The 15,408-nt window shown below is 41.3% G+C and overlaps 1 protein-coding gene across 2 annotated transcripts; it reads right to left on the bottom strand.

The window, feature by feature from the left end:
• Window positions 1-2,751: 2,751 nt before the first annotated feature.
• LOC121191089 (clathrin interactor 1-like) lies at window positions 2,752-13,270 on the bottom strand. Of its 2 annotated transcripts, XM_041052164.1 has the most exons (13): window positions 13,082-13,270; window positions 9,998-10,102; window positions 9,660-9,756; window positions 8,989-9,097; window positions 8,268-8,438; window positions 7,697-7,865; window positions 7,140-7,356; window positions 6,968-7,049; window positions 6,768-6,845; window positions 6,109-6,437; window positions 5,831-6,014; window positions 4,784-5,215; window positions 2,752-2,773 (listed from the first exon to the last, which is right to left on the bottom strand). In XM_041052164.1, exons 1-12 carry the CDS (start codon window positions 13,120-13,122, stop codon window positions 4,818-4,820), a joined length of 1,980 nt encoding a protein of 659 aa, XP_040908098.1. In that variant the 5' UTR covers window positions 13,123-13,270; the 3' UTR covers window positions 2,752-2,773; window positions 4,784-4,817. The 2 variants fall into 2 exon arrangements, with proteins under 2 accessions (XP_040908098.1, XP_040908097.1); XM_041052163.1 differs by lacking the exon at window positions 2,752-2,773 and having other exon boundaries at window positions 2,902-5,215.
• Between the last annotated feature and the right edge of the window lie 2,138 nt (window positions 13,271-15,408).

The raw sequence follows: 15,408 nt of genomic DNA, 5'->3' as shown, positions 1-15,408 counted from the left end.
TTTTACATGCACATATATCAAGTGCTTATAATGTATGTAATCCAAACAAAGACAAAATGTTTTATTTAAATGAGAAAATAAAATTTTGAAAAATCCTTCTAAATATCGCTGCCAGTGCTTCTTTGTGTGTGCTGAACATCTCTTAAAGCAGTCCAACAACATCAACATCATCCTCGCATTTACTCTCCACTTTGTCGCTGGTTTCAGTGTCAGGCTGGGCTAGGCTTTCTGATGCTGTGGTAGATTCAGTGAGGGCTTCATGACTAATACTAGGTGGACGATGCTGTGCAGCCAGAGCTGTCTTGTCCCACGGCAGGTGAGTGTTGTCATAAATCCTCACTTCCTCCATGCAGCTGCTGTCATTGGGGTGTGCGTGGACAAACCTGATACAACATACAGCACGTAAATCAGGAAATTCTCCACTTTATGCATCTAAGCAAATGTCACTGAACTGTGAAGTCTGGGAATTCTTGCACCATTTTAAAGCCTCATGTAAAGTATTATGTAACGCTGAAGAAGCTTAACCTTGAACAGTGCATCAGGACTCCGGAGTACAGGCCTGTTGCGTGATATGGGCCAAAAGATGGGTGATGATTGTAGCCCACTATGTATGGCATCAGGGTGGGAGACGGGTACATGGTAAGACCCAGCAAATTGGACTGAGCTGGAGGTATGGCCTGTGAGACAAAAGAGGAAACGACAGGGCCCTGTCCTGTTTCCTGCCCTGAGGACAAATGCTCTCTGCCTTTCTTCTGAGGGCGAAACTCATAATCTGGCATGATGTAAAAAAGCAGCGAGCAGAGAAAGTGAAAATCAAAAGTTAATCATTCACACCAGAGCAGACTCAAACTGAAACTACTGTCTAATTGCAAACAAGACACTGCAGTAACCTTGTAGTAAAAGTTCATTATCCTCTGATTACTATCAGCTGCTGCCATGTATGTTCTTACCAGGAAATTGCTGCATATGGATGTTTTTCAGTTTGTGAGCCACTTCATAGTAGGGCTTCTTCTGCTCTTCACTCAGCTTGGACCACTCACAGCCCAGACGAATACTGGTGTCTATCATGCCAGCTTCGGGCCAGGCTTTCCGCAGGGCACGTTGGTGGATATGAGACCACACCATGAAAGCATTCATGGGTCGTTTTATATGTCCATTCTTGTCTTGGACAGACAGCATCTTCTTCAGATCTGAAGGACACATTTGGGGAATGATTGGTACATTTGAAGTTGTAGAAAAAAAACATTCAAACAGAATAAGACACAAGGTGTGTGTTAGTACATTATTGATCATTAAAAAATCCCCTAGAAAGCTGCATGATAACAAACAAGTTTTATGGTAAAAAAAATACATATGGATTAACAAAGCACCCAGTGAAAAAACTAACATATGCATACATAACCACATAAATATTGTCCAGTGTATGTCTGTCAGTTCCTTTTTTTTTTTTTCCATTTTTGGGCACAGATGATTTGTTGGTCTGCATATGTGAATTGAGGATGTTATGTGAAAACCAGTTGCACCAAATATTTGGGATGACAAAATATCCAAAACTACTACATCAAACTTCATCATACATCAAAGTATGACTTTATAAGTCAAAATTATGAATTTGTGGAGAAAAACAAAACTTTCTGAATCAAAAGTAGTAAGTCAAAATTCATAATTAATTATGAATTAATATATTTTAATGTTGACTTACTCTGTCAAAACTTTTTCCTCATAATTTTGAAACTTTATCGTACCTTCCTCTGTTGGAGGGATGGTAAAACTGGTGAGACTGAGTGAGGCTGCGGTTAAGTGGACTGGATCTGGGATCAGGGGTTCTCCACCTGCAGCAGCCTGTGGCACATCCAGCCTCTCGGGGACAGTGTTTTCCCCACACGCAGGTAGCTTCAAGGCCCGGATGCGGGGACCTGAGGTGGCCATTTCTGACCAGACCACGCCATCACCACGGCTGTAGTCCTCCGTTAAAACACCTTTATTTAGTGGTAGTTTGTTTAAAAAGGTGGCTATGGGTGGTAACTTTCCGTGTCCAAATTGATTTCTTGTTCCAGCTGAGGACTCTGAATTTGTTCTGGACCTGTTTAGCTGTTCGGTCTTGTCTCCGTCGTGACAGAGCTGAGAGGCGGAGGTCGCGGGGTGTTTCCTGATTGGAGAACTGCATTTGTCTCCATACATCGTTTCTTGTTTTCTTTTTTGGGTTTGTTTCGCCATTGTCCTGACTGTCGCTGTTATAAATTAGGTTCAGGGTCTGGTGTAAGTGTAACCTGGTTTCATCTAAGTTGTGATGAATTAAAAACCATTAGTTGCCCTAACAACGACACATACGGGTTTGGGCGTTAAAACAACGCCCTACGGGGTTCCACAGGCCCAACCGTTAAAGGCCTTATTATTAACGTTTATCAAAATGTAGTTTTATAACAGAAAAGAATATTTAAAAGACTTTTACTGGTTTCCAGGCCTGTTTTTCTTTGGGCATAAGCAGCTAACAAGTGGGTAGTTTAGGTCTATGTTCCTGGCACGGTGATTTCCAACCAGAGGGTGGGTTCCCTCTGCAGTTGGTTGGAACTAGGTGGAAATGTTGAGTAGCTCAACTAATTTGAAAACATTTAAATTACATCATTTAATGAAAAAAAAGAAGCTCCTATTAAGTCCGCTATAATACCTGTACAGTTGGCAAGCAGGCAAGTTGAAAGTTGGAAATAGTTAACAATTAACTTAGTGATCATAAAACTAAAAACAAAAAATACACACACACACACACACACACCTAAGGTTGCTAAATCACAGATTTTCATTTGTTCAGGATCAATAGTAATGCAACCATCAGTTTGACCATGAAGACAAACTAACCTATGCTTAGAAGAAAAAGAAGAAACTGACTCTTTAATGTTATAATTTAATTTTTAATGTTGAATGAAGTACAGAAAATATAGAGTACAATTCAAATGAAACGACCTGTACCGATAAAGAAAAAAAAAATAAAACATGATTCCCGTCAACTAAATAATGTTATTAGTAGCTCTCCCATATGAACATAACCTTACAACTTAACTAATAAAATATTAAACTAATAGCTATGGAATCATCCTTCTGAGAGTAACAAAATAAAGATTTGGTCATTTGGAGCGCAGTGCCTCAGAAAATGACAATAGGCTCTGCTTAGCTGTGTTTGCACATCAAACAGAGAAAACTAAACCCTTACACAAAGTCGCACACACTCATTCACGCATTTCTCACGCATACACTTCACTCGAGATCCCAAAACCCTTTGGATTGGTCTCAGCTAGCCATAGAAATAATTTATTAAAAACTCAGCTAATGAAAAAAAAAAATCCAATCCCTCCAGTTTGTCTAACCTATGTCAAATGTAAGGGTGGTTATTTTTCTAGTACACCATTTGTGAGGCCCAGATATGCAAGAGACCAAAAAGTTAGCTGCAAGATGAAAAACGTTTAGTGGCAAAAACACTTTGTAATTAAAGGTACATTGCTGAGGTGTCTGCTGTGTGCCACTGCCTTAAACATAAAAGAAATTTAGAAGATTGTGATGTTCAGTCTTGTAGATAGTGACACAATTGCAGGAGGGCATAAAGAGAAAATATCAGTTATAGTAGTTTGAATAAAATACTGACTGACCCTTTCACCAGGCATTAACATGACAGAGAAATCCAAAATGGAAAGTAGAGGACACGTATCACTTCTAACAGAAATCTGTTATTATAATTTTAATTATTCCAACATTTTTATTTTATTTTAGGGAACTTTTTTCTGAGCAGTTCAGGGCTTCACTCATGGTGTCTTTTAAACATCAAGAATACTTCAGGTGTCCTACTCTACATCCATCTATTGTGAACTGCTATAAGCCTGATAAATAAAAGGAGGGGAGACAAAGGGGAAAAGGATGTAATACACAGTTAATTATCTCACTGTATACACCCATCCTGCCCTCTGCTGGAGGACCAGAGTATGGATTCTCTTTCCTCTAAATACCACATCTGTCACGGCTCGATTCTACTCCCTTGTGGACGAGCACATGGACAGCTGCTGATACCATGGACATGTAGCTGTTCTTTTTATACTACTTTCGAGTCGGCGCAGCAACTGCCCATTCCCATGTAGCGTTGTGCCCGTGTGGGCAAATTGGTGGGTACACGAACATTCACAGAGAGCCTTTGGTACACCCTCTGATGACGGAATTTAAAATACTCGGACCCTAGGAGACCTTTGCGTATTTGCAGATGCTGAAAGTATAACACTAGATTTACACTGTTTGCACAAGGACTGAGAGAAGTAGCAGAGTCACCCCCTGGCTTATGTAATGGCTTAAATTTTGTGATTGAATTTGGTTAAATTACATAAAACTTGATAGGCTACAATGCAAAATTAAGGCAGCAATGCCATAGTCATCTGAGTCATCTCTACTGATTGAATTCTCTGTGCAGTTTTGTAATGAAGGGGGGATACACTGCTGTTCATATATAAACCGGGTAAAGATCCCTTCCTCACAGCAAAGTAATGACTAGAAGGGGGTTGACAACTTCCCTGTTCTTCTGGTGATCTCTGTGTGACATAAATTCACACATTGAATTACCAGTGGGTGCGGGGAACCAGTGGGCACTCTCCCCTGCTTCGAGGATCACATCATCAGACTGTGGTGGTGAACGATCACTGGTGCCACCTCGCCAAAAAGAGCAGAAGCAGAGAGACAAACATGCAAGGTTGTCTTCAAGTACAGTAGTCCCTCTGTTGTTCACACTCTCATATTGTCAGACATGCACACACACACACACGCTTACACACATTTGTTCTCCTTCATTTCCCAAAATTGCCGAAGTTAGCAAAGGCATCTTGTTTGGGTGGAACCGCAGCTGGGGTGATGGAGTGTGCTAAGCCCATCCCGACTCCTGGCACTCCCATGCCAGCCATACCACCCATCATCACTGGAGCGGTCATGCCCATATTCATGCTCATGTTCATTCCCATCATGCCTTGGTTTACAGGAATTCCCCCCATCCCCATGGTACCCGTGGTCATTGAAGATGGCATACCCGCTGCCAAGGAAGCAGGCATGCCAGTTGCCATTGATGCTGGCATGCCCATTGTCATGGCACTACCTGCCATGGCTGGTGGTCTGATGGGTGTCACATGGGGCGGGGAGCTGAGGTTCAGTCCTCCAAAGTTCTGGGCCAACAGGTTGACAGGAGGCACTCCTGCACAGACAGAAATGAGCAGTAAGGAGTTAATTTACTTATTTTACCACTTGGGTTATGAAGCCTTATAACATGTAATAGTATAGATAATTTTTGTCAGATAATGACACTGACCAGCCTAATCTAAACAACACATATTCAAAATGTTTCCTAACATTGACTTGGCCCTCTAAGTCACTCTGTGGCTTTATCAATTCAAATCCCCATTTAGAATACAGTTTAATACCTGTTTCACAGTCATACCAGTCAGAGTAGTACAGATAATATAGCCTATGTCCATGAATGAACTAACATCTATATTACAGTTCAGGACATCTCAGCTGTATATAACAATAATTCCTAATAATATAATTAATTAATTATTTAACAGGACCTGAACCTGGACAAGCAGCAGAAAATGGATGAATGAATGGATGAACCAATTTAAAAAATAACACATGAATTTTACATGACAAAAGAGGTCTGGAAGAATAGTACAGGGGATTTTCTAGATAGTTCCAAATAGTGCAAAAATCACATACAAAAACATTTTTATAACTGCTGTTATGGAAAGACTGATTTTGTTTTCTTTTGTACATCTGCACACAGAAAATGAATTCTAGTGAAACATGAGACCTTGTTGCTGGATGATATTGTTGAGTGTGGGTGGTGTTTTAGTGGGGTTGAGGCCTGCTGATAGGAAGTCCAGGCTGATGTTGACAGAGGGGTCAGACCAAGTCGACCCCAAAGATCCCTGACCTCCAACCCCAACCTTCTGCTGTGGCCCTATGGCCTGTTGAGATGTCATGCCTCCCAAGCTCTGAAACAAATTAACAATATTTTACATTTTGATAAATACACAAAGTTACAGTTAAAGACAAACTAGGCCTTCCTGTGAAATGTACCATACCTACCTGTTGAGAGCGAGAAAGAGGCATGGTGGGCATAGGAACAGATGCTCCTGGAGTCGCCCCTCCCAGAGAGAAAGTCATGCTCTGAGATGCACTCAGGGTTGTATGTGGATTGGTTAGTTGATGGTTAACTCCTCCCATCAGCATCAGATCAAACAGCTCAGCAGAAGGTGGGACAGGGGCAGGATTAGAAGCTGGGGCTGTGGGCGACTGGACGTTGCCAAACAGGTCGGTAACGGGCTGGGAGGGAGCAGAGCTAGATGAAGCTGCTGGATTGGCCGAGAAGGCATTCCAGTCTCCAAATTCCCCGTTTCCGTTGGATGATGCAGCAGCTGTCCATAAGAGAAGAGTGACATTTTTAGTTGTGACTACAACATCATGGATTTTGACAGGAACAGCCGCCCTGCCTCACTTTCCATTAAATTTACATTCATTTTCTATAAATCTACTAAAATCCATCCCTCCAAAAAAAGATGTATACTATGGCTTTTTTGTTATGGTGGATGATGTCTGAGAGAGTATAGTTCAGCCCTTGAGGGTGCTTACATCCCCAACCTGTTTGGTTCAGTGAGTACAGTCTGTTTTAGCTGAGGATGACAATTGCCAAAAAAATGAATTAATTAAATTCATGAATCTTTAATTAATTAAAGATAAAAGTCTACCAGTGGAGGTTGGGAGGCTGGCAGAGGCTGCAGGAGAGGAGAAGTCAGCAAAGCCAGCAATGAGGTCTGAACTGCCACCTGGATGGACGGACACACACATGAATACATACAGAAAAGCAAAAGACTAACAACATCTTCACGGCCTTCTTCACAGCCTTCATTTCGTCTTTATCTTTGTGAGTGTGACAGTTTGTCGTTACCTGTTGTAGCGCTCTGATTGGACGAAGGGTCGATCACTAACAGGTCAGCTAGACCGCTACTGGATGACTGCCTGACTGATGACTGGCAAGAGAAGTAGAGGGAGATGGCAATGAAACATGCGCTGTTGAAAATGTGCCTCACATCTGGAAAACTGAGTGCTTCTGTGAGTACCTTCTCCTCTGGGCTCTTGTCTCCAGTGTAGTGAGCTGCAGCACCCAGGTCCAGAGTCTTGCTGCCTGCTGCTCCGCTGCGTTTCCGTGTGGTGGTGGTTGTGGTTTCTGTTGCTTGTGTGATCTGGATGCTCTTCGTTGTGACAGTTTCCTCCTCATCTTTGAACTCCAGGGTTTCCTGTCTACCGTTTCTTGATGCTCGGTCCTCCTCGTTGTCACTATGGCAACCAGAATATGGATGTATGAGTAACAACACTCAGGAGATTTTCCTATTTACTGTTTTGTTGCTTTGCAATTATTCTATGTTTGTGTGCAGTGATCTCTGTGCCTTATTGTTTGGTTATGTAATGGATAATCATAAACCAACCAGTCAACTGATGCGCAATGAGTGGGTGTCTCTTTGAATTATTTTATTTTTGCTGATTCTGTTTTTTAAGGCAGCTTTTACAAAGGAAGCCAATTAGATATTGCAATAGCATATTCAAAACAAGGATTTGTTTCGATGTTTTTAAAAACTGTGTAGGTGTACATGTGGACATCATCTCAGTGTATGTTTACCTGATTCTATCGGGTGAGTCATCTCGTTCCTTCTTCCTGAACTTGTTGAGCGTGTCGTCGATGGTGCTGCCTATCTTGTCACTGATCTCCCCAAGCTTTTCACTGAATGGGAAAGCTCCTCTGCTCTTATCCCAGTCCTCATCCCACTTACTCCGGTCCAACTCATTAGCTGGTGAAAAGAGAAAGAGACTTCGTAAACTCATGCACTTGTGCAGCTTCAGGGCCATCCACCAAAGGACAAAAACAGTCTCTCATTCTTTTAGTGTAAACATCCCAGATTTGTGTAACTATTGATCATGTATGATATAGTAAATATTCTGTAAATTAACCCTGACCTTTATTGTGTTGTTTAATGTTTTTGCCATGAACTGTTTTTGATTTAATTAAAATCAATAGTGAAATTAATAAAATTTTCGTAGACCAATTAAGAGTGAACAATGACTGAAGAAAATAACCCCACCAGTTACCTCCCTCAAATGCATTTTAATTGCTGTGGGTTTGAACAGGGGAAGTTATCACTTTAATCCACATTGGACTTGAGCTGCTGGAGAAGATGTAGTGGATTACTTACAATTCTTAAAGCTGCCTCCTCCCATACTGTCAGAGGAGACTCCAATGTATTTATCTTTGTTCTTCTTGGCTTTCTTTCTCTCCTCTCTCAATCTGTCATCGTCCTGGATGAACTCCACCATCTCCTTCACCTTCTGACGCACATTAATGCCCTGATCCTTTCCATTCTCATCTGTAAAGAGACACATACACACACACACACACACACACACGGGTTAATCCCAGCCTTTCCTTGAGAACCACCATCAGGCCAAAATCTCTACTTGTGCACAAGAAAGATCAAAATCAAATGGTCATATTGGCATGAAAGTTTACCTAACTTACTGTATTTGTGCTCCGTGTTCTATTTTGGAAACTGAAGGCCAGATTTAGTAAAAAAAAAAAAAGCTCTGTCTTGGCAGGTACAGGTGGAATAAACATTTACGTTACTGATTACAAAGAGTAAGACTCCTGTAAATCCCATTTGCAGTACGTTTACACTCCCTTTTCAAAAGGGAGAGGCCACCTTGCAATGAGGAGAGAGCTGCACCTAGCAAACACTTGCACAAATGACAATCAAACTGCACCTGAAAAACAGGCACAAAAGCCTTAGTAAATCTGGCCCTCAGTGATATTCATAGTAACATCTAATCCGCACACAAGATATTTCCAATTTACATAAAAGTAAAGAACAGTAAGAAGAGGCAGTTCAACCGGAGGCTAATTTTCATTTAGAAACTCACCAATGAAGTGGTAGTTTTCTAGAGATCGCAGGTCATAGATGTGTTCTCTGGCACTGGTAACGACTCTTTCAGACCCATTCCTGATCAGATAGGCCAGCAGCAGTAAAGCCTGGGAGAGACAGACAGACAAAGAGAGATAGCAAGAGATAGAGTGAACACATATTAAAAGAGTTAAAGAAATGACAAGGGGGTGTAGTCAGCATTTCTCAGTGAGAAATAATCTTCCATCTGTCAGTTTTACTTTATACAACCGTTGAAGTTTAATTCATTTTTTCTTCCAGCAGTTTCTATGCCCTGCATCATGTCTCCTCTTTTAAACTCAGCCTAATTGCTCTCTAAAAAATCCAAACTCACTCTTCCATGCCTCTTGCATAATTTAGAATCTTTGCATATCATTCTTGTGTGATTATGCAGGTAGGACACAAGAAAGCAATTGAGATGCACTGCTCTGATCTTTGCACTACACAAACACTGGATGATTCATGCATATCTGTGTGTAGCATATAGCTGCATTTAAATAAAAAAAACGGGGAATCAGTGAGGTGTCTTGATCCAGTCAGTTGTGTAAACACATCTCCTGACTAAGGGCACAAACAGAGTCATAGCCCAGATACAACACAGGCATGCCTGGGAAACAACCCACCAAACTGCCAACCACACTGTGACCGCACCTTGTAGACTCGTCTCCAGTTCTTCTTGTTGTCCTTCAGCATCCTGGTCCACAGCATGTTCATCACCTCCGGGAACTGCTCGTACATAAAGGTAGATCTACATACACAAAAATGTGTATTAAAAACAAATCGTGTGTGTGTATGAAATGCTAGGAACCCATGCAGATAAATCAAAGCAGAATCAGGTCAAGTGAACAGAGCCTGTATCCATCTTTGTAACAGACCCCATGTTTCTCCTTCATTTAAACACTTTAGTTGAATGTGTGTGTATCTGCTGCCTTAACATGCAGTCAACTACATGCACTTACAATATCTCTGTATATGTGTGTAAGACATACTTGGCTATTTCTCCCATCAGCTGTCCAGAGGGTCCCCAGGGGTCATCATTGGTGGCCTCTCTCACCTTGGACTCAATCTCTGAGTAGTTCATCACCACGTTGGTGCTGTTGACACAAACATATTTTTTTCCCCAAATTTCACCAATAAACTACATGTACTACCATCAATATTCAGCAGAACATAAAAATGCACACACATACATCAGACATCACATAGTAGAGAATAACTGCAGAAAACCAGGTTATCACAATAAATATCGATATGACTGTATGTGTAATAAACACAACACACTGAAATCGAGTAAGAAAAATTCCTCTGATGACAAAGAGAATCTCAGTTCAGTGAATAATGAATGACAGTTTTCTAAAAGCCTGTGTCCTGACCACTGCACTTCAGAGGTCAGACAGTTCATGCATGAACATGAGGTGAGTTTGGTTTCTGTGTGATTAAAAGAGAGAGGCCGACAGACACAAACTTTCCCATATGCAAAGTCTGCTTCCTGTCCTCTTTGTTTTTGTTGGTTCACCTGCTGCTGTGTTTGTTTTTCCTGTGTGTGTGTGTGTTTCATTTCTTTATGGGCATAACTGGGCGTGCAAACTCCTGGCAAAAAACACAGCTAAAGCACTACAACTTGAAACACACTTCTCCAGCCTGTCATCCTTCTCCTTCCCTCTTAAACTCTTTTTTTTCAAATTTCTTTCTCCTTCACTTCCTTCATTTTCTATCCCGTTTCATGTCCTGCTTCTCCCTTCTCCCTTTTGTTGCTTTTTTATTCCTAAGCCGTTGCCTTCTTTTCCCACTGTTTCTCCTTCAAGATCTGCCACTCCTTGCTAAAGGAAAATAAGAGATGCCTTAGACTACATTATTGTCAGTAGATAAGGCAGACAGACTGTGAGGGCTCCATAATGGCGTGACTCTTTATCTGCAGGAAAAGCAAGGCTGCCACTGCCAGCTCTGTTGAGGTAGATCAATAATAGAGTGTATTCATCATGACCAGCCAGGCACAACCAACAGCTGATGGGAGCTGGTGTCTTTTACTCCAGCTAAAGCCTTGTTACTACTTCTACACATTCTCTCTTCTTTTTTTGGTCTCTTCAGTCATCTTTCCATTATCAAATTTCTTCTCTCTTCCTCTTCTTTATCATCTCCTTATCATGTTTGTGATATAATAAATGCAGAGTAAACCAGTGAGTGCAGCATCTCAAACTGTGAGCAGACAGTCAAAGTGAAAATGACACTGGTTTTCATGTGAGCATTCTTACTGTGACTTTTGTTCTGAAGAGGGGTTTTTAAGAACGGAAACAAACTATGCCTGGCTTGTCACTGTGCAGTGTCTTTTCCTTACACTTTTTTCAAAGTTTCAGTGTTGTTCAGAGACAATATGTACATGACAGTATGAGTGCTAATACAGCGCCCACACAGCATGTATCTGTTAGTAGCCTGCATTTAACCTTTTTGCAGGACTGCTATCAAAATGCAAGTGCACGTTAGCAATCCACATGGAGCTTAAATGTCCAACTTTAAATACCCACCTTGTGTACACAAACAAAGCAAAAATGCAAAGATAGAGACAGCTGAGAGAGATAAGATGACAAACAAAAAACACCACAGTGTAACTAAATTAGATGGTAAGTTTTGAGTTAGAACAGTAACTCCCTGGCTACTTCATTAAGTATTCCTATACAATCTAATGTGATCCAATGCAACGGCTCATATTCAACCTTTACAAAAATGGTCAGTTTTAGTTTATTACTGGGGTATAATATAATATTGCAGATTTGAGTATGTGAGATTGGTATTTAAAATGAAAACGAGGAATCTAGTCATTTCCATGTCCAACATTAAGAGGAGTATCTAAAAAGTTTACTTAATTATCAAACTCTGCTGAGTAAAACCAGGAATAAGTCTTTTATGACTGGTTTGAGTTTTGCCTAGTAAAGTTATTCATACAACTCATTCTGCCTCTTGGTACAGACAGGACAGGAACCTGATGTTCTTCCTCCTAAAATGACTCTACACTAAGATGGTAGATTATTAGGAAGTCTAATCCAACAGCTCGACAATAAATCCTACCTTCATTAAAGCTACAATGTTCAGTTTTGATTTACATTGTCTAACTGAGGGGTTGATTCAGCTGTATGATCATTTTCGAGACTACAGATTGTGGTGATATTGAACTGTATTGTATTACACAGTGAAGCCTATCTACACTGATATAAATGGGGTGGGCGAAATGATATTAACACCTGCTAGTACAGTACAGCACAACACAACACAAAACACATCAAAACAACAGTCAACAGAATCAGATCCTTGAAGGATGGATTTATGGATTATGGAACGATTTATTGTACTGCTATTAGACTTATATAGACTACTTGCAACAGTAGCTATCACAATGTAGCAGGCTGCAACACCAGCATCAGCTACGACAGTATCATGTGTTTAGGTGCTAACAAGCTTTGTAGTCTATCTATCCGGGGATCATGGGGGCATGGGCCTCGTTAGACCGGCGTGGGTACGCTGTGATACATGGTTGGTAGCTAATGGGCAGGAAACTAGCAATTATCTATCCTCTAAAATTTGCAATCCTTAATGCTTCACTTTCCCCTCAGGATGTAATGTTAGGTGAAAGCACGGCGGAGGCTGCGGGCATCCCCGGGGTGGGACAGGGCGTGATCCTGCAGCACTACTAACAGGAACAGTACACACATAACACAGCCGACCTGGGCTTAGCAATGCTAGCGGAATTAGCTAACCGAATAGCTTTCGTTCTGGGTCGAAAACAAATGAGTTTCCGGTTAATAATATCGTATTACTTCTGCCCCGTGCAAATTAGAGTGGAAAAGACACAGCGGGGGATGCCACTGTAAAACACATCTGTATTTATGCTACAAGGTTGAAGATTGGCAGCTAGCCAGCTAGTCAAAGCTAACAGCTGAGGGCTAGGGCCGTGACGTCACGGCCCGTATCCTCTCCGGTCGGCGGTACAAGCTGCTGATGCTGCCCGGTTGCAGCCAGCCGGTTAGCTTAGCAGCCGCCGAGCCAGTGCCCCGCAGCTCCACCTGCTCCGCGGTACTCACGCTTTGTCCACCAGCTCTCTGACTTTCCACATATTCAGCATCTCCGCACGGCACTGCGGGCTCGCCGCCTCGATACTGCGTCGCCCCCGTGTCTGTACGCCCCACTAGACAGAGGTTGTATCCGATTACCGGCGACAATCCCCCCTCACTCCTCGATGAGCTCCGGTAGTTCAGCGGCCGCTGCGGTTAACGGACCGGCCCCAGTTGCTACGGAAACGTAGGTCTCTGTCTACGTCACTGAAACGTCGATACGTGCCCTCGCTCGCGGGACTGAATCACGTTTGTACGGGAGAAGCTCGAAGCAAAATGACGCAGGAACAACGAGGCAATAAAAATAAAATATTTCAGTCTTTTTGAAAGGAGCCGTGATTGCTGTCAGTGCCTTTAGCACGGTGGATGTTAAGTCATCAGTATAGACGTTTGAGTAAAGAAAGACCATGGATGGATCACCGCGAGGTCGAGTGTGCTTGGTCCAGAGCCACTGTATGAAGTGACTCAATATTTCTTGGTTTAAAGTCATAGTCTTAAGTTTAAAAACACAAAAGATCACAAACAAATGCAAAATAACCACACAGAGACTCAAAACAGCCACAAGAAAATCCAAAAACAACGACAGACAAAAATAATAGGATACAGTAGGACAAATAAGTTTATATAATTACAATTTAGTTAGATTTCACAGACAGTAGACGGGATGACCGTGTAGGTGATTTTATGTCAAATTGACAGGAGATGAAAGAGAAAGTGGAAAATGAGAAGAGAAGGAGAAGAGGGAATAGGACAAGGAGGAGAAAGACAGGAAGGAGAAGAAAGTGGAGTAACCCCCTTTCCCTTTACCCCCCCCCCCCCCCCCCCCCCCACCCCTTCTATCCCTCTACTCTCTCAACCCCCTTCACGCCTCCTGATCCCCTCTTCCATCTGTCCTCTCCCTCAACCCTCTTAACCATCCCAACTCCCCCATCCTCTTACACCTTTACCCTCTCCCCTCTACTGGCCTCACCTCACCTCCTTTGGGTGTATTTACAAACTGTGGATTTGTAAATAAAAACACCAGTTTCTGTTGTTGTGATACACAAATAGTATGAATACACCAGCTACAGCTTGAAAGCAAAGGGCTCAGATATTTATCTTAATAACTAACTGACTAACTGAAGATGATCCTTTATTTTCATCTTAACACAATATTGAAGTGTTTCTAGAGTCTGTAGATTTTACTGCAGCTGTTACATTTCATACATCAGAGAAATACCACCCTCCGGTGATAGAAGTTTAGTACTGCATCAAAGTGACTGGACCGAGTAGTTCGACTTTTCAGTGAAGATTTGAGTTTGAATACATACATATGTACATGTCTCAGATCTTCATTGAAGATTGGAGTTTTCACTACATTTTTAAACTTTCCTCCAAATACTTGTTGGTATACATGAACCTGAATGATGTTTTGATACCACAAAGCAGTAGTAAGGTTTTTTTCTTCTCTGTCTGCAACAGATAACTGAAAAACATTGAATTTCAAGTCAGTTGGACTCATTAAACCATTTTAATTAATCCTGCTGCCGGGGAGGTTTTACCTTGATCAATAAAAAGGACCTGACTACTTATTCCACTACTGTATCACCCTTAAGAGGTCTCTCGTGAAAGCAGACAGTCCAAATATCACCTTCACAGTAGAAGTATTCATGGCAGTAGAAGTGACAGTAGTTCTATCATATGTTTTTATAAATGGTTTGTTGTTTACACATTAGAAACTATCGGTAACTCCCTGCTAATAACGGAATCATAAAAGTCATTGCTTTTTTTTTTTGGGAGGACCAAATATGTTGAACAGCTGCACTTTACCATGCCTCACCACTAGATAGCACTGTAATCTTGCTTCTTCCTGCTGTTGTTAAAACTTTTCTGACTCCATTAATCTGAAGTGTATTTGCTATTACATTACATCTGGTTAAAACATACTCACAAAATATGGCCCTCAGACAGTACTGCAAAGTAAGTACATTTACTCAAGTACTGTACTCTTCACTACAATCTTTCGGTTACCTGTATCTTACTTGAGTATTTACATTTCATGCTACTTTATATTTCTAGACAAATATTGTATTTTGTACTTTTCAACGCTCTTCACAGCTATAATTACAAGCTATTTTGCATTATTGTATGCATTATTGATCTAAAATCAGGAATAATCAATAAATAAAATAAATAATTATGAATACTATACATTAAGCTACCCAGAAATATACACTGTAGTGAAAACTGACTACTTGAAACCAATGTTTGAATGCTGGAATTTTTTCTGTAACTGTGGTATTACTTCTACTGTGGCA

This window comes from Toxotes jaculatrix, chromosome 12 (assembly GCF_017976425.1).
Source record: "Toxotes jaculatrix isolate fToxJac2 chromosome 12, fToxJac2.pri, whole genome shotgun sequence".
Lineage (NCBI taxonomy): Eukaryota > Metazoa > Chordata > Actinopteri > Toxotidae > Toxotes > Toxotes jaculatrix.
Note: the sequence above shows the minus strand (reverse complement) of the source record. Positions and strands in the feature narration are given on the sequence as shown.

Coding starts and splice junctions, on each gene's coding strand:
- LOC121191089 (XM_041052164.1), bottom strand. CDS start 13,122: ATGCTGAATATGTGGAAAGTCAGAGAGCTGGTGGACAAAGC. Junction 10,103..13,081: donor AGAGAGCTGGTGGACAAAGC/GTGAGTACCGCG, acceptor TTGTGTCAACAG/CACCAACGTGGTGATGAACT. Junction 5,216..5,830: donor CAATATCATCCAGCAACAAG/GTCTCATGTTTC, acceptor CTGTCTGTGCAG/GAGTGCCTCCTGTCAACCTG.